Source organism: Glycine soja, chromosome 16, assembly GCF_004193775.1.
Source record: "Glycine soja cultivar W05 chromosome 16, ASM419377v2, whole genome shotgun sequence".
NCBI classification, from domain to species: Eukaryota; Viridiplantae; Streptophyta; class Magnoliopsida; order Fabales; family Fabaceae; genus Glycine; species Glycine soja.
The window spans coordinates 2,544,772-2,563,679 of record NC_041017.1 but is presented as its reverse complement, the minus strand read 5'-3'; the positions used below and the strand labels follow the sequence as shown (position 1 = coordinate 2,563,679).

At 31.5% G+C, this 18,908-nt stretch overlaps 2 protein-coding genes and 1 long non-coding RNA gene across 3 annotated transcripts; 1 reads left to right on the top strand and 2 right to left on the bottom strand.

The window, feature by feature from the left end:
- Positions 1–584: 584 nt before the first annotated feature.
- On the top strand, positions 585–4,515 carry LOC114389375 (protein trichome birefringence-like 25). The gene is made up of 3 exons (XM_028350033.1): positions 585–1,063; positions 1,790–2,067; positions 3,212–4,515. The coding sequence occupies exons 1-3, from the start codon at positions 790–792 to the stop codon at positions 3,977–3,979; spliced, it is 1,320 nt and encodes a 439-aa protein (XP_028205834.1). The 5' UTR covers positions 585–789; the 3' UTR covers positions 3,980–4,515.
- An 823-nt stretch (positions 4,516–5,338) lies between these two features.
- Positions 5,339–7,137, bottom strand: LOC114388927. The gene is made up of 2 exons (XR_003661651.1): positions 6,724–7,137; positions 5,339–5,687 (listed from the first exon to the last, which is right to left on the bottom strand). It is a non-coding gene; the product is annotated as an uncharacterized LOC114388927 (long non-coding RNA).
- Positions 7,138–12,222: 5,085 nt separating this feature from the next.
- On the bottom strand, positions 12,223–15,455 carry LOC114390810 (probable WRKY transcription factor 46). Its single transcript, XM_028351698.1, has 3 exons — positions 14,781–15,455; positions 14,548–14,676; positions 12,223–13,232 (listed from the first exon to the last, which is right to left on the bottom strand). The coding sequence occupies exons 1-3, from the start codon at positions 15,098–15,100 to the stop codon at positions 12,560–12,562; spliced, it is 1,122 nt and encodes a 373-aa protein (XP_028207499.1). The 5' UTR covers positions 15,101–15,455; the 3' UTR covers positions 12,223–12,559.
- Between the last annotated feature and the right edge of the window lie 3,453 nt (positions 15,456–18,908).

Genomic DNA, 18,908 nt, shown 5'->3' with positions numbered 1-18,908 from the left:
TCAAAGAAAAATTACACAAGAAGCTTCCAGATAATGTACTAGGCTAATAGGTAATAGCACAGAAAGTGTGAAACTGGAAAAGGTAAACAGTTATACCATCTCTGAATAAAGTTGGTGGTTTCATCAATTATATGCACAACCCCTTTGATGTTACTCAACTATAGTCTATTGACATGCAGCGAGTTTCATTCTAAAAAAATAAAAAGTAATGTTGGTAGCCTACAACATCAAACTACTTTTTTCATTCCATTGTGCAATGCATGAGAATGTGTGAGAGAGAGAGAGAGGAGTTACATGTCCAATAAATCATATTTACAAAAAAATATGAATGAATTTACCAACAAAGTACAATGTGAAATTCACCAAAATCATAGTTTCAAGGTAAAAAAATCTGTGAACATCACACGTGCACATGGATTAAAAAAGAGAGCATTCTGTTAGACCAAATGACACACATTCTTCGCTATCAAAGGAAGTTCACAGATGTTTCTCTTTGTGCAAACTTTTTAAAAGTTTTCCAATTTCTTAAATGATAATATTAATTTATTTTGGTTTTATTTTGACCATTTATGGCTGCCACATGGTACATGTCACATAATATGTTTTTACATCAGCAAAACGTTATTATCCCAACAAGGAGTGTATGCAGAAAACAGGTTCCTTTATTCAATATAATCAGTTGCTTCCATTTCCCTATAATAATTACTCAACAGCACCGTTTCATGAGAAAGTAGCAGCAAAGTTTCTTGTGGTTCCTTTTCCATCTTTTTGCTCTGTTTCTGACACAAGATGGTGAAGAGAGTGAGGTCTGATTCGGGTCCATTGTCTCTGCAAAAGCACAACCATTGGTGTGTGAAGTTAGGAGTTTCAATCTTCTTGGTGGGTCTCGCTTTTCGTCTTCTCTTGTGGGATTCATTCAGTTTCTCATCGGTGGTGGTGGAGACACCTCCTCCTCTGGAAGATGCAAAAGCAGTGTCCCCTGTTTTCTCTTCCTCTGTTCTTCAGGATTCTGATGAGTTTCCAGAAAATGATCAGAAGATTCAGACACAAATCTCTAAGAATGGTAAGGGAATTTTACTTTCCTGTAGTGATTAATTTTTTATTTTTTTAATGAGACCTGCATGAAGTGGAAAAAAAGTCTTGTATGAGCTTCAAAGATGAAATTTTTTGTCTATGGACAAAAACATAAAAAATGTACCAACCAACTGCTTCTTTCCTCTCATTTTTAGTTGCTTGGGACCATTTAGATTTTCTGGCTTTACATGGTTTTTTGTTTCAGTTGGTGGGGTGTCATGGAATGTACCAACTATCCACCAAGGCTTTCTTGTTTCTACATTTTGGGAATTGTTGTTCTTCTTCTTCAAGTCTTCAAATGAGTGTTAAAACAAAAATTCAACTAATATAACTTGTTGATACTTTCCTTCTTGACAAGATTTTAAAAAATGGTTCTGCGACCGCAATTTTGTCCGTAATATCAAGGTTTTGGGGGGTTTATGTGACAATTTATCTGCAATTTTTCGCAATACCGAGGATCGCGACAAAATTACAACTGCGGCTACAATTTAAAACCTTGCTTTATGCTCTACTTGCTTGCAATTAGAACAAGAGTGGGAATTTAATTTAAATGAACATTTTTTATGCCAAATCATATAAAACATTTTGTTCTTCTTTTTCTTAACAAAAAAAGGGAACAATCTTAGAAAAATGTTGAGTAATGTCAAGTGCTTATGTTGGTGCTTAGCCTTTGATGTCAGTGGTAATGTGCATTATTATAAATGTTTAATTGCAGAAAAATGTGATCTTTTTGTGGGAGATTGGGTGCAAGACCTATCTGGGCCAGTGTACACCAATGAGAGCTGCCGTGTGATTGAGCCTCATCAAAATTGTATGAAGAATGGACGTCCTGATTCAGAGTACCTCTACTGGAGGTGGACCCCACGAGACTGTAAATTGCCCAAATTCAATCCCAGAAAGTTTCTCAAACTCATGAGAAACAAATCATTGTCATTCATTGGTGATTCCATCTCCCGCAACCAAGTTCAGTCCCTACTTTGCGTTCTCTCAAAGGTATTGATTGTAAATTTTAGCTCAGTTAACTAGTTTTGCAATTTGATATGATTAGCCTTTTTTGCTAAAAAAGATTTTATTCTTCGTTAGTACTAAGTATATGTACATTACTTGAGTTTCACTCCACTTTCTTTGGCTTGCCATCTTTTAAGAAATCAGTGTGGCATTAAAGGCAAAGATTGTAAATTTTAGCTCAGTTAATCAGTTTGTAAATTTGATACCTCAGTAGGTGTACATGTGTTTCCCTCCACTTTCTTTTGCATGCCTATTTTTAAGAAATAAGTGTGACATTACCTTTCTTAGTTTTTGTTTGTTTAGATTTTGTAAAGGCCAAGATTCCAATAATTTAAAATGGAGTCATGTGATTGCATGATGTTTACTAAGTAGTTCTGTAGTTGCACCTTCATTGTTTATAGAGTGTCTGGTCTATCGATCATGAATCGTCATGGTCAAAATCAATCATCTATTAGTTGTTTTCACTTTATGATTTACAGGCACTAAGGTTCAATAGCTTGCACTGCATGTTATTTTATGCATAATAATATTTTTCATTGAATAAAGCTGTTGATTCCATTTGTGGATGACAGCTGTTGCTTATATTATACGATTGGTCTATAGCCTTCAAGACTCAAACAGTATATACTATTACAGTGTCTTTTTCAAGCATCTTTACCTATCTTGGATATGGAAAGACTTGTCTACGTACACCGTAGATCAAACCTTCAAGATTAGCTTTGAATAACTAGTGTGAAAATGTTGAGATATTACTTTCCAAGATTATAACACTTACTTTAGTGTGTAAAATAAGTTGTGTCCATCACTAAATTACCTATTGCCATTGGATCTTCCTCAATTTGTTGTTGCCATAACTCATAATAAACCATTCTCTTAGTTTTGAGCCAAGAACATTTTTTTTCTTTTAAATGTTTAGGAACAAGGGATTCATTGGTCTCAATACTTGGTCTAACTGATTTTATTGTTCAAATGCTTCTTTCACGAATTGGTATGTGTTGTACTCTTTAGTGCCATTAGATTTGTCCCTACAAACATACCTGGCATAACTATTTGTGGCATCGAGTAGTGTCTGCCTATTTGGTCCTACAAACTGGGTTATTGGATCAAATTCCAATTATTCTATCTGCAGGTGGAACCAGCTGTTGAGATCTACCATGACAAGGAATATAGATCAAAGATATGGAAATTTCGTTCTCACAACTTCACACTCTCAGTAATCTGGACCCCTTTCCTTGTCAAAGCAGCTATATTTGAGGACTTCAATGGAGTTACCTCTTCAGAGATACAGCTTTATCTCGACACACTCGACGAGTGGACCAAACAGTATAAGAATTTTGATTATGTTGTCATTGGTGGTGGAAAATGGTTTCTCAAGACTGCAATCTACCATGAAAACAAAACAGTCATAGGCTGCCACTACTGCCCTGGAAAGAACTTAACAGAGCTGGGATTCGACTACGCGTACCGCAAAGTACTACAAGAAGTTTTCAAGTTCTTCACAAAGTCTAACCACAAAGCCACTGTTCTCTTCAGAACCACCACACCAGACCACTTTGAGAATGGGGAGTGGTTTAGTGGAGGGTATTGCAATAGAACTGTGCCCTTCAAAGAGGGTCAGATACATATGATAGACGTAGATTCCATCATGAGAAGTATTGAACTTGAAGAGTTTGAGAAGGCTGCTTCTCTAGGATCCAAAAGGGTGAACTTGAAACTTTTGGACACAACTCTTCTTTCACTGCTGAGACCAGATGGACATCCTGGACCTTACAGGAAGTTCCAGCCATTTGCAAAAGATAAGAATGCTAAAGTTCAGAATGATTGTCTACATTGGTGTTTGCCAGGACCAATCGACTCATGGAATGACATAATCATGCAAATGCTACTCAATGCTTAATAAACAATAATCTGTCACTGGATCATCAGGGTTTGAAGATGCTTACAAATATGATCATTTGAAATTCAGGATTCTTTGATGCATGGTAGTTTCTTCCAATACCTTTATTAGTTTGCAAAGGACAGATTTATACAACAAAGCCATTAGGTTGAGCTCCGATCTGTACATGGAACTGTATAGCTTAATAAAAGCTTGCCAGACACAAATGTAAACGTAGCACTCAAGTATAAACTCATCTTATGTCCTTTTCACCATAATTTTTGTGAGGCATGTATACCTATTTATTTTTATACTTAGATGAAGAGATAAAGTCACAGGATTGAATAATGCTGAAGCTGGTGTGCTTGGTAAGCTGCAAAGACCAATGCAAATTTCTCTTTTCATGTATTACGGCAAAGTTTCTTGCAACCATTGATTCGTTTCATATGTGTAAATAAAACATGTATGAAATGACATTTTTGTTGCCATATAGCAAACTGAAATTTCATCCTGTAATTTTGTGCTACTTTGTTGAATGACATCCAGTTTTTAAAAAAGACTAGAGCAGGATCAGTAGTACTGCGACCCTATGATGTCCATCCAATTTTGAAATAACAGTAATAGTTTACTGCCACTACTGCCACCCTATGATGTCCCTATAGATGTTTATCAGATATGATACGTATTCAATACAACAATACAATTATTCTGAAGATATATATGATACAATGCATGTAAGCTATATATCTAAATGTCTATAAAAATTCATAAAAACATAAAATATATAATTATTATTTTGCAAATCCAAGTTAAGAACATACTTTTTAGACATTTCTACAAACAATGCAAAAATTATAAATCATTGTCATCATAAATGACTTTCTATCTACAATTAGGAAAAATATCAATCTCACTCCTTTCTTAATATCTTTCAGAGTGGATAGTTTCAATTTTTGTATTCATTAAAGAGCAATGCTTCTATATTTCTACATTATAATGATCATGTTTGATATGTAATTATATTAGATTTTCATAGCTTTTTTATTTTAAAGACTGATACTTTACAAATACACACTGATAAAGTATCGAAGAGGATCAGTATCAAATACGTAATGAAAATGGGTACAAATTTTGTGAAGCAAATGTCTGTATCGATGCTTCATGACAACCACCCTAAATGCCCAATATCCAAAATTGTGTGGGATTTCTGTTTTATAAGACATTTTGGACATCTTAAGCTTGAAGCCAAGTTAATCACATATGCAAGATACAAGCATCAGTCTTACACTTAAATTTTATAAGCCATCTTTATGAATCAATCCAAGCATTAAGCACAGCTAGGTGTGAATTTTGCCATAATAATCCAAAAAGGCAAGCGTTAACAGTAAATATATAGGGATAAACGAAAGAAATGGAAGATTAGAAACCACATTAAGCATTTGCAGTTGACATTGTACAAAAGAGACAAGTAAGGATCTCTGAAGTATGAACCAGTTTTCTAGAACATTGGAAGGTTAGTTCTAAACTGAGGGCCCATGCTCCAGAGTCCAGACTTCATTCAGAAACTCAATCTTATTAACTAGCGAGAGCGTATCTTGCAAAACAGTATACAGAGCTCATAAATCAGGGTTTAAATGACATCAAAACGCAAACTTCTGTTGTCTCTTTTCTCCTACTTGGTAGCAGGCTGATTTTCATAGTTCCTCTCCTCTGGTTGGAGGAATGGATCCTGTAAAGTACAAGTAAATTACATCACTTAATAATATTTTCATTCTTTAAAACAACAACCAGAAAAATGCAACAAAAACAGATCTGAGTGATATAACTCAACCTCTAAATATTAGGACAAACCATTGAGAAAGCAATTCTTACAAATGATTTTTGCTTAGAATTTGGTTTTTGATAGAGTTCAATAGTCTTTGGACTTGGTTGATTCATCTAAGCAACCTCACCTAGTAGGTTACAAGTTGGCTGTTACTATAAATTGGATAGTGCCTTGTTTGGCCAATCACAAAGTGAAATAATGATATCTTTGAGTGGAAAACTTGTCTTCTTTAATTAATTCGATATAATTGATAAAAAAAATCCCTACACAATTTAGCCAGCAATTGGCTCACATTACATACACCAACAAAACACACTCACCAGGGAACACACATGTTACACCTAAGGAAGAGGAAGGACCCCGTGAAGTTCGAACAACAAAAATTCAAGAATGAAACCAAACACGGTTCTCTTGTCTTCCTACGTTATGGCATCTAATAATCCATTTCAAAAACCATAAAGCTAAGTTGATTAATACTTCAGCCCAGTACAAGCTCTTAATCAATCAAAATAACAGAGGGGACTCCACACAAACCCAATTATCAAGCTCAATAATAGGCCTTTAATTCCATTTTTATAAGGATGAATCCCACATCTTCAGGATCAGGAGCAAACAAATTAACATCCATAATCCAATCGGTGGAGGCAATTAACTAAACTTTGTCAAAAATTTCATTTTCATTCAAAAATAAAAATGAATCAAATGAACACAATTAGCTAATGAGAGATAAACACATCAGAGACTAGCGAGATTACAGAAGCAAATCTAAAAAAAAAAAGTAGCAATAATTTCAATAAATTACTGAAGACCCAGATCATAAATCAGCACCCAAATCCGGAAAAATCAATCAAAATCGCAACTTTGGAAAAAACCATGAAGGGGTTGGATTAAGTGCAGAAAGGGAGTGATGGGATTTGGAGAGTGGAAGAAAGAAGCTTACATTCTTGACGAAGATAACGTTGGCGGCGGCGATGGCGACGACTACGCCGCCGAGGATGGTGACCGGGCCGGTAAGGAGACTCCACTTCCGATAGATCATCTTCTTCTTCTTGCTCTGATTCTCTCTCTTTCAGGTTCGTCTTTTCACAAATGAAACGAAATCTGCAATGGAAGCTTAATCACAAATTATGAGTAAACTCTTATGTGACCCCAAACAAGACCATATTTTTATGAGTAAACTCTTATTTTAATTCTGAGTTGCCAGATTTTTACACTTAATCACAAATTACTCACCACCATTCACATAACTTTTAATATAATTTTCATTAAAATCAACAAAATTATAGTATATGATTGAAATTCACAATATAAAATTACTTTATACAATTGACTAATGTATATCTTCTTTTTAATGCCTCAATTTGCGTGAGATAAAGTAGGACTCCCTCTATCCCTAATTTTAAAACACAATTGATGGAAGCAAAAATAAATAAAGCATAATTGATTAATTTATGTTTATTAACAAAATTAGTTAATTTAATTCTTAATATTAAATTTGTTTATATTTATATTTTTTATATTTTTATTTATAAGACTCAATTACTAAAATCATTAACATTAACAAAGGTGATTAATTTAGTTGATAATAATAAATTTGTCATAGATTTATAATTTTTTTATAATTATCTTTGTCATTAATACTCTTCTATTTGTCTTTCAAACAAAATTAATATTCTTTTCTTTTTTAATTGTTTGTTAATACATATTCTTTTTTCTCTTAATTAGAAATATTTTTAGTTTAAAAATAATCAGTACAAGAAATATTATAGATTGAAACTTATAAAAAAAATATTATTTTAAACTTGAGTCTTATAAATAAAAATAAATGAGTAATATTTTTTTAAAAAATTATTCTTAACTTTATTCAAAATCTACTCATCATCTTCAATTACCATATGAGAGAGAAAAATACAATATAGAGTATTGTAGTGTATATAAATTTAGTTCATGTATGCCATACACTCGGACACTCATGCACGAGAATGAACACCAAATATTGATTCATGATCAATTTTTCCTTTTTTTTAATTTTTTTTATTTGTAGGAATTAAACATAATATCAAATGATTTATAACACTTACATATTCTACTCAATCAATTGAGTATGATGCTTCAACTTTAGTAAATTTGTTTTAGTTTCCCTGTCTTCCCTAGGCTTTAGCCCTTCTTGCTCAGAAATAAAAAATGAAAATCAAATATTAAAAATAATTTTTCCTTTTTTCACAATCCAAAAATAAATTATTAGATAACTTTTTCTACAACAAATAAAAATAGAAAAGGGAGGTATATTAATAATTAAAGGGAGGTATGTTTAATAACTGCCCATAAGAAGCCCAATAAGGCCCAGTCCATCAATTACAAAGACCAAAATGCACACCTCCCAAAAGAAGTTAAATGCCCCTTCTTTCTTTTGTCTTCTTCCTTTAGTAACGTGCATCCACCCTCCACCCTTCATCCTCTCCTCCAACATCGTCTAATAACACCTCAGACATCACCATTGCGCCACACCAATAAAAAAAAATCACAAATCTAAAGCTTCTCATGTTGACTATTTCAAAAAAAAATATTATTCTAAAATACATATATATTTGAGAACAACCATTCTAAAATAGAAAAAATTATTTCCGAAAGACTATTTTGGAATAAATTTTTTTCTATTCTAGAATATAAATACACTTACAAAACAACTATTTCATAATAGAAGAAATTCTATTCTAGAATAGTTATTTTAAAATAATTTTTTATCACCTTATTTCAAAATAGTTATTTCAAAAAATAATTTTTAATTTTTGGAATAATTTTAAAATATTTATTTTTATTTTAAAATGATCATTTTGAAAAATAAAAATTACTTTCCAAAATCACCGTTCTGGAATAAAAGTTATTTTTGTTCCCATACGTAAAATGAAAAGTGCATGATAAAGTTGACAGATGCAAGATTCAAATCACTGCATTTTAATATCTTCATTTTTTATATTGTTTTCTATTTTTTTTAATGTGTTTACTTGTTGTTTTTTTAAAGAATTAATTAACTTTTTTCATATGAATTGCATTTGGTTAAATCATTATTTTGAGCTATACGATATTCAGTTATTTTATTTCTCCATTTTTGTGGTACTAAGCTGGACCATCTATTTTTAGATAAGTTGTATTAATAATAATTCTTTAACTAATTTGTCCATTGATTTATTGTAATCTTCATTTTCTCTGGCCAGAAGAAAAAATAGGTTAATTGTGTGTGCACTTAGGTAATTATTATTTTATTTTTATATCCTTATTTTTTTTTTTGAGGTTTCCTTTTCTTATTATTACTATCCCCTTTTTTCAAATATTTTTATTATGCAAAATATTCTTTTTATATAAAAATTGTATAAACTCAATTTTAGAAAGTAAACAAAAAATCAAAAACAAATGTTTGGAACCTCGTATGCATTTGTTTCTCGAACTTGGAGCTAGTATTTTTCCCACAACGATTTCGATAATTTTGACACAGAGTGCCACATGAATCAACAAGACATCCTTTATCTCTGTCATGTAAACATCGTACCAAAAGTAGCAGATGAAGACAAACCTTAATTAGCTGGAACTTCCTCTTGTAACAGACAATTAATCTCTCATGAATTCGAAAAAAATCTCCATATATTTGCACAAGGCGACAAAATATCTTGGACTAAACTAACCAGAATTTGACACCCCACAAAAATACATTTAGAACATTTTTAAAGAACAAATTAAAATTTTCGTACGTATAATTTTTATTTTATTTTAAACATAGTACAATATTTTTTTTTTTGGACTGAAGATCAATAGTTTTTCTATTAATTAGTTCTTTCTCTTAAATGTAATTTTGAAATAGTCTCTGGTTTTCAGCTGTCAATTTTTTTTTTTTATCATATTACTGTTCGTTAGCTAACCCAATGTTTGCTTCTCTGTCTAGTAGGCACTCCTTCAGATAGTTCATTTTTTAAATAGTAGTAGAACATATAGTAGACGCTCTAGATCTTTTATTCTAGGATGTGTTCCTTTCTTCTATGTATACGTTTCTTTTATTTATTGCTCTTCATTTTAATATTATTATTTTTTCATTGGAGACTAAATTAATAGTTGCAGTTGCTATAACGAAAACATGCTGTAAATTGGAAGTGTAAGAACTTATTTAAATTGAAAAACCATAACGGGATAAGATTGAAAATGAGTAAAAACTGTGGAGATTAAGACCTTTTTTCTATGAAAATGAGTAAAGGAATGGAAAAATAAACGATTTAGTTATTATTCAATTCTTTGTGCTGACTAAAAATATGTTAACATTAAACGTGGTCTTTTGAAAAAGACGAAGCAATTCAGACAAAATAAAGAGTTATCTTCTGTTGTGCAACTTTCCACAAATAAACCAAAAAATAAGTCAAGTTCTGAATTCACATAGTAAATAATTGATTAATTGTGTTCGGTACCAAGATAATACAGATTTGCACTAGTGCTTTCATTCCGAGTCATAGTTCCCACAGAAAGAGACAAAAATCATCGTGCCACATTAGTTGGCATGACTTGAGTCAAATTGATTTTTTTTTTTTTAATTTTTATGTGGTCAGACATTGACATAAGGGGTGGCATATTATTTTCATCACCTCTGTAACCCCCTCTTGTCCCTGTGTCCCGTAAAATGAGAATAAGGTTAATGCTTATTCACCAAGGTTAACAAACATTGTACTATAGGATTCAGAGTAGCCTGATTTGTTGGGAATTAAGACAATCCACAAATATTCTAAACGATAGACGAGGTTTGAGAGCCAGATTCATACAAATCTCCATTTATCCTTTATGCATTTGTTTCCTTGTGAGGAATTAGGATTCCATTTAGCCTTTTAGAGTTAAGACGATTGTCGTAACTTGATGAATAATAGTTGTGGTCCCAATTCTAATAAAAACACAATATGCAGCTGTTTTTACTCAAAGAATGCATAATTGAGTATGTATCTGAAATCTGTCAGTAAGCAGTAGGCCTGATACGAACAGAAGACTAAGCTACTCTATGCTATTCGACACAAACAGGTAATTTCATAATTCTTTCTTGCTTCTATTATTCATTTCTATGGTATTTATAGCATCTTCTCCAGAAAGATAAGAATTGCCACTCAAAAGGCCAACCAAAGAAAAGACAAAAAGCAACATAATGATAATTATCCTAATAACAGAATTGTAGAAATATCCTAAGTTTGTTGTAATGGATTTCTGAGTGGAATTGCTGAATGGTTCCAGCACTACACCTGGTCCTCAAGGTAACTGGGCCTCTTGTGTTCTCTTGGGCCTGGTAGGTTTTGAGGTGGGGCACTCGTACATCCAGCGAAATTTTTGGTACACCTAGTAATTTTGTATTTTTCTAATTTTGTCTTTTCATCCGTATGAGTCATACAAGCAAGAATTAAATCTGTGACTTTCAGGTTATTAGCACAATGCTCTAACCAACTGAACTAATGAGTCAATTACATTATAAAATAAATAATATTGCTAAACATAACACTAAAATTTCTAATATATATTTAATGCGCAGGTAAATTTAAATAATAAATTGTGACAATTAATTTTGATATAAATCATACGAATTATTTAATCAGTATATTTTTTTATAAATAAAAATTATTTACTATTACAAAATTTAATATATATTAAATTTTGTAATAGTAAAAAAAATTAATTCACAAATGAGTAATTTAACATATTAATAATTTTAAAAAATAAAACTTTAAGAAATTTAAAAAAAAAACAAAAAAACAATACAAATGAATTTCATCCGTATGGTTTATACAGATGAAGTTCATCCGTATAAAGCATACGAATGAAGTTCATACGGATCAACTTGATCCGTATGTTTTATACAGATAAATTTCATACTTACGGATCAACTTCATTCGTATAATTCATACAAATCAAGTTGATTCGTATGTGAAAATCTGCTTACGAATCACCACTCAGTCAGAAAAAGCAACTTAAAAAGGAATAACAAGCCAGGGGCATTTTGGACATTAATAAAAATGTTGGGTGCACCATGAATACTGTTGGGTGCACCTAGCAACACCCCTATCTGTCAATCACTAGTAGGCCATTATTCATAAATGGTGCATTGATTATAATTAAGGTTTAAAATTGTCGTTGCAGTTGCGATTTTGTCACGATCTTTACTGTTGCAAGAAATTATTCTCGGCTTCTGTCGATGCAGTTGCAATTACAGTGATTCTAAAAACCTTAACATGTTGGCCGAAATTTCGATCATGGACCAATTTTCAAAATCTTGATCATAATTTTAGACAAAATTCATTTATTTCACAATTTGTTGCTGTGTTTGAGCCAAGATACATGACTATGTTACAACTGAAGTGAGAAACCACACGAGACTGAGCATGTTTGGAAATCCGGTGCGGAATGACTTTTGAGTCAAAAATAATTATGCTAAAAGATTAGAACTCTTTTGATTTCATTTTACTTTTATCCATAAGATCTACATTGGAACGCGCATTACAACAATTTCCATTGCAAACCAAACATGCACCAAATTAAGCTACAACCTACAAATTATTTTCACATTGCAGCCTAGGTACATGAAAACTCTCTTAATTAGCACAAGAGGGAAGTTTTTCATTGTCTTCATTTATGGACATGATCTATGGTGATTATTATAGACTTCCTTCCCTCGGTTATGGTGCTAGTCAGGATCTACAAAACTCACAGTTAATCCGCATAGAAATCACATATGCTGTAAACTTAGAAGTGGGGACAATTTATTAAGTGCAAAGTTCCATGGTGCTCAAAGGGAAATCTGTGTCGAAATCGATCTTATCGAAAAAGAAATCAAGGTCCATTATTGGTGAATTGGTGACTGAAGTTGGTGCTGAAACTATATCAGTGATATCAGACCCTGAGCTTTGCACACTTTGGCCTAGTCCAGTGCTCCCCCAGTGGCAGAAAGTGTTTGATTCTATATCTGAAGTTGTTGGAGATATGAAGGCAGGAGAGAAGCTTTCCATTAAGTTGTTCTCAATCATGGTGTATGAGAATATGCTGCTGTTGTTGTCGTCCCCATTTTCTGACCCTACTATTGATGGAGAAGAAAAGCAAAATGATGGGAATATGCCCTCCTTGTGGTCGATGTCCTCTATTTTAACTTCAAGACCTGATGATGATCCAAATGTGAAAAATGTCTCTGGTGGTTGTTGTTCTATTTTCTCTTGCCGTGGTTGATTCTTAATTTGATGGGTTTGGTGCTTATTTTCTCCCAACAAGTTCACCTTTGTCTTTGATGGGGGTATCACTGTTTTGTTTAAGTGACTTGCTTGGGTGCATGTGTGTCTTCCTTTGTAGGTTATTTCACATATCATTGGGTCTTCATCTGACTTTTGCACCTGCTTTGTGGCCAGACATCCTTGTACATTTCTATATGTGCATCTGTAATATCCTCTGCAATGCAAAACCACTGTTTGTCAGAAAAAAAAATGACCACGGATTGCTTCAATATAAAATGCTACTTCAGTAATTAGAATATATAAGGAGAATGGCACAATGCCCTTTTTTATATGCTGATGATATAGGGAACATCAAAACTAATATTATTGAACAGCTTTTGTATTCTTTTTAGTAGTAGCTTCAAAGATTATATTGACCTGTAGTGTATGGCTGTATGCTAAAAATATAAATAATAAAGAAATATCAAAGAGAAATTACTAAATAGTATGAAATAATTACATATGTACAATTTTGATCAATCTCTATGTAGTAGGTATTCAATTTATAAAAAATGATTAATAATCTCTATTATATATCGTATAAATGTTAATGTTTACTATAATAATTTTGGATCATTTAGTGCATGTTTGGAAATGCATTAGAATCATGTTGAATGGAAAAAAAATACACTTTCTGATACAAAAATTACAAAGCAGAAAAATAATTACTTTCGGGTTGCGTTTAAGAGAACTCAGACACATTTAGTGTGTGTTTGTATAAAAGTTACACCAAACTTAACTCCCCTTGCTTCTCATTTCTACATTGGAAAGTGGAAAACTCCCGTTCAACGAAGTTTGGATGGTTTTCCAAACACATCCTTAATAATTTATCCATATGTTAAAGCCGTATTTTAATCTGTCCCCCTATTCTACTACAATTGTGAATTCGGCTTGCACATAACTGTTTTTAATGCTAAATAAAATGGGTAACTGACCTGCCACACCCTTTAAGACCATCATGCTAAATAAACAAACAATTTCCACAACTTGATAAGATTGCCAGATTTTTCTAATGTACTAATGCATCCCTTCTATATTGCAGGACACATACCGGAGCCTCAGAATTAATGACACTTTGTGCATTTATTAAAAAGCTGCAATTGTAGTGAATTCAATCTAGCTAACGTTGTCCTTTAGATAAGTTTTACTTGTCTTTTTATAAAAAGCACTTTTGTCCTCACTCACTCCATTGGCTGAAAAGTGATAAAAGTTACAACGAGGGAACATGAGCTAGGCGTGCCAAAATTTGTTATTATTATTTATTTCCCTCTTTAGACTCCATTGGCCAATGATTTTTTGTTATTTTTGTTTCAGGGGTGCCTACCTATGGCCTTTGGCAGTAACTCCAGTAATAGTTTATCAAAAAGGCTATATAGATGAACCTTTCTTTAATTTCAGTCATATTCAAATACCAAATTATGCAAATTTTCCCTTATGGTAAAAAAAACTTCAATTATGCATATTTGAGGCAAAAAAACCCAAATTTTTACCTTGGAAACTTAGCTCCGAGAATATCCTTCTGTCCATATTTTCTCCAACTATAGCCATCATCCAGAGATCCTTCATGCGCCGTTCCCAAGCACACCTTCACTTGTTCTGTGCACGTTGACATGGTCTTTCTGCACAAATTCAAAGAACCCCAAATTGAAATCAGACCATTAACTTTCTCACCCCATGTTCAAAAGAAACAATACTTTTTTGAAAAAAGAACTTTTGACGTTACCTTTTCTTAAAGACATCTTTGTTCTTAATCTCAGGCTCCATGACCTCACTTTTGGGGCTACCATTTGTGAAAGAACAAGGGGAATCCATCATGCTGCCATTAATGTTGGCCTTACTTTCTCCTACATTAGCCTTGCAATTCAGCATGGCAAGTGCTTTCTCATAGGTGGAAAGTATTTTCTCAATTAGGACTTCATTTGTTTCATGAGAAGATGATGATGATAATGAGACTAGATGGTCACAAAGCTGCTTTGCTAGCTCCTTCCCTTGCATTAACTCATCAATGAGACCAACTAGTTCACACTTCATATTCTCTTCCATTGGTGAAGATGGACTAATAACAAGAAGAAAGGCTTACACTTTTGGATTTGAGTTGCTGCTAAGGCTTCTCTTAGCCTAAGATATATCTATAGTGTTGCTGAATTGCCAAAAATCGTAGGACTCATAAACTATAAGCTCATGAAGAACAAGGATTTTTGAAAACTATACGTTAGGAAATTATCCAAGTGGAGTAGGACAAGTGGTGAAATATGATGAAATGCCAAATGGATCATCAATGGGGAAATTGACGGTGAATTATGGTATGCTAAGTGGAGGGGGGATATAAGGGATTGGTGATAGAGACAGTGTGGAGGTGTGAATCAAATAGAAGGGAAGAGAATGGTTTTTCTTAACAAAGAAGGTGAGAGGAAGGGGGGATTTAAAGGGTGAGAAAAGAGAAGGAAAAAGAGGTGAATTTGACTGCCCCAAAAACAAGCGAGTTTTCCACATTTGTGGGTCCCTCAGAATTAAGATTATGGCTTTAACATATCAATTAGAATAAATAATCCCTCCTGAGAGAAAAAAAGTAAAAGAGAAGAGTAATTCTAATTCATGAATATGCTGGTTGAATTATTGACCACTTCAAATGAGTATGAAATGTCCCACATCGACCCATTGGATGGGTATAGAAAAGCACACACAAACGGTGGGGGAGAGCAACAACGCGGAAAAGGGGTCGAATATTCTTCCTTGCACTTGCATCTCATATTTTAAAAATTTTTCAATACATTTAATTATTAAAGAATGCTAAGCACACTTTTTTTCATTCTCGAGATTCCTCAAAACTCTTTCTATTTATACGATTGATTAAAATTTATTATAAAACATTAATTTTAATAAGTTTTATTTTTTATTTAATATAAATCAATAGATAAAATTATTAAATGAAAAATAAAATTTATCAAAAATAAGAGATTTTTAATAAATTATAATCAATTATAAAAAGAATGCTAGAGAAAATATGTCAGAAGTTAATTATTTTATATTTCTGCTACTCTCCCATGCACTCTCTTTGTCTTTGTTTAATTATGTTTATGTTTATTAACTGTTAATATTAAATTGCACTCATTATAGTATTACTGAACAACAAGGAAACTGAGGTGAAGAGTTGGCGTACTGTGCAACACTTTGCTTACGTTGATGTTGATAGTTATACAGTGTGAGCCACCAATCAAAAAGCTTGGTTTGGTGGTGTCTTGTTCTATACGCGGTATAAGCAGAGTTCCCAGTAATTAATTCTTTAGTTAATTTAATGATATTAATCCCAAGGGCAGTATTTATTAATTATTAAATTTTTTGCATGAATCTCATCTCATTTTTTTTTTTTTTTTAACTTGGGAGTGTAGAATGAAATAACAACCACTCATATAATTGTGATTTTTAGTTGACAAATTTTATCCATGGAACATTGAAAACCCTTGCTTTACTTTGTTAGTCCAGTAAAATTAAAGTCTTACCTAGCAGCCATAACAATTTCTGAAGGCTAACAGGCATAGTTTTTTAAACATGTTTTTTTATTTATTATTATAATGGAGAAAAGGCAAAAGGGGAAAAATAGAAATGGTGCTAGTTTATGCATAAAAAGCACTTGCATATTGATGTGCTTGGTTATTTGATAATGTTATTCATAATCGGTGTTATTTGATTATGTATTGGCCATGGGTAACATTATAGCCGTCCGTGTTAAGGAATGAGACTTTAATTTCTTGTAGGATTGAGATTTATTTGATTAAAGGACTGATTTTTCTTAATAGATGATTATATATGTATATATCATTAATGTATTATACTAATCATATCTCTAGTATAAACTTAAAATATGAATATTCAATTTTTTTAACTGTTTAGAACATGTTTGGGATAACTTACAATTTCAAATTTCAGCATTTTTTTTTTAAGAAAAACAAAGTATTCTCAAAATAAGCTGGATGTTTCGGATCCTAATTTAAACTTAGAAAGAAAAAAAAACTTTTTAAATTCTTTTTACGAAGCTGAAAATTTATAGTTTATGATTATTTTTCAACAATTTGTTTAAGTTGTTTTCATATTCTTTTGCTGTGTAAAATCTGATTTTTTGTTGCCAACCAAAATTAATTATTTTAAATTATTTTTCAACAAATTTATCCAAAAAAATATGAATTATGCTTATAATTAATTCTAGAATATAATCGATTATATTGAAATAATCTAATTTTTATGGTTGTTCCAAATTCTCAATAAATAAAAAAATAGTGTACACTTTTTTTGCATGGATAGTGTGCAAATTTTTGCCATTATGGATAGTCGATAAGTCATTTGACAATAAATTAAGGATTTAATATTTTGATTATCAAATTTTATTAAAGTGTTGAATCGGATCCTTTATTTAAAAAAAAAACTTTAATTAAGTTCTTAAATTTTTAAAAATGATAATGTTGTTGGAAATATTTTTTTTATTGACGTTAGTCTAAATTGACAAAAAATGATAATGCTAATATATTTTTAAAAATTTGAAAACTCAGAGCTTTTAAAAATATGAGGATTGAATTAAAATACTTTAGTAAAACTTGAAGAAGAAATTGAATATTAAGCCTAAAGTAAGGCGTGAAGATATTCAAGCTGCAAATATGTGTTATAACTGGATGTATGATACTCTCTAAGACTGAATGTCTTTCTTCAAAATGATTCACGTGATTACTAAATAATTGTACAAGAAAATTAGCCAGCATGCAACTCAAGTTAATATTTCTTAAAATGTCAAGACATTAATTAACTAAGTTTTCAATATAATATAAATAGGCAAATACCAACTTGCCATTAATTTTCAATATTAATATAAATCATGCAAGTTAGTTTTAAACAGTTTTTTAGAATTTAAAAAGGTATAACAAATGTGTTAACAACAAAAAAAAGTCAAATGATTAAATTGTTAGTATGTTTATTTATTTTTACAATGATCGAGTTGACATTAATTTCTTAAACTGTCAGTATTACATTAAATTTTCAATATAAAATAAATAATACTGTAGACTTTATTTGCATAAATATTAGGCAGCCAACTTCCAACTTAAACGTAGTCGATAATTTCTTTATGAAAAAAAAGAGTGGTATAACATACATAGTCTACATGTACATGTCATTTGACAATACATCGTATAATTAAATTGCATAACTCAAAATGTAAACAACTAAACATTGAACGTAAAAATTATTTTATGACATGTAGATATTCAAGCTGCAAAAAAATTGAAAAGTACTCTAGTTGTATGTTTATTTTTATTTTTTTACAATATTAGTTGTATGTTATATATATATATATATATATATATATATATATGATCAATCAAGTCAATAAGTAATTCAGTCATTGAATCTCTGAATCTTTGACCTAGTTTTGATTAAGTCAATGATCGAATTAATTTTCACAACACTAATTGATACAGTGGTGTAAGGTTTTACTATACTCAAGTGAGTAACAATAATCTATTTGATGCAAGAACTTATGATTAATTTTTACTAAGACAATCATGCAGTGCCAGCTAAACTAATTTCTAATATAATGGATTGAGAGACCCGAAACTTAGAATAAAAATACAGAAATCTATTTAAAAATTTAATAAACTATAAATACATTAAAAAAAGATTAATATCACTGTTTAAATAGTGTGATTTGTAACATAAATTCAATAACAAGTGCAAAACAGAACATGAATATTGTAGCCGCCGAACACTAACCTGCGGCTGTTTAGTCCTAAGTCAATGGTTTGGTTTCTCCGTTTTAGCATTCCATATTTACGTTATTTTCTTGTAAACGCGTTGGCACACTTCA

Excerpts from the sequence above, each read along its gene's own strand:
- LOC114389375 (XM_028350033.1), top strand. The coding sequence starts at position 790 with ATGGTGAAGAGAGTGAGGTCTGATTCGGGTCCATTGTCTCTGCAAAAG. Across the intron at positions 1,064-1,789 it reads GACACAAATCTCTAAGAATG|AAAAATGTGATCTTTTTGTG; the intron begins GTAAGGGAATTT and ends GTTTAATTGCAG. Across the intron at positions 2,068-3,211 it reads TACTTTGCGTTCTCTCAAAG|GTGGAACCAGCTGTTGAGAT; the intron begins GTATTGATTGTA and ends TTCTATCTGCAG.
- LOC114390810 (XM_028351698.1), bottom strand. The coding sequence starts at position 15,100 with ATGGAAGAGAATATGAAGTGTGAACTAGTTGGTCTCATTGATGAGTTA. Across the intron at positions 14,677-14,780 it reads AAAGATGTCTTTAAGAAAAG|AAAGACCATGTCAACGTGCA; the intron begins GTAACGTCAAAA and ends GAATTTGTGCAG. Across the intron at positions 13,233-14,547 it reads CTCGGAGCTAAGTTTCCAAG|AGGATATTACAGATGCACAT; the intron begins GTAAAAATTTGG and ends TTTGCATTGCAG.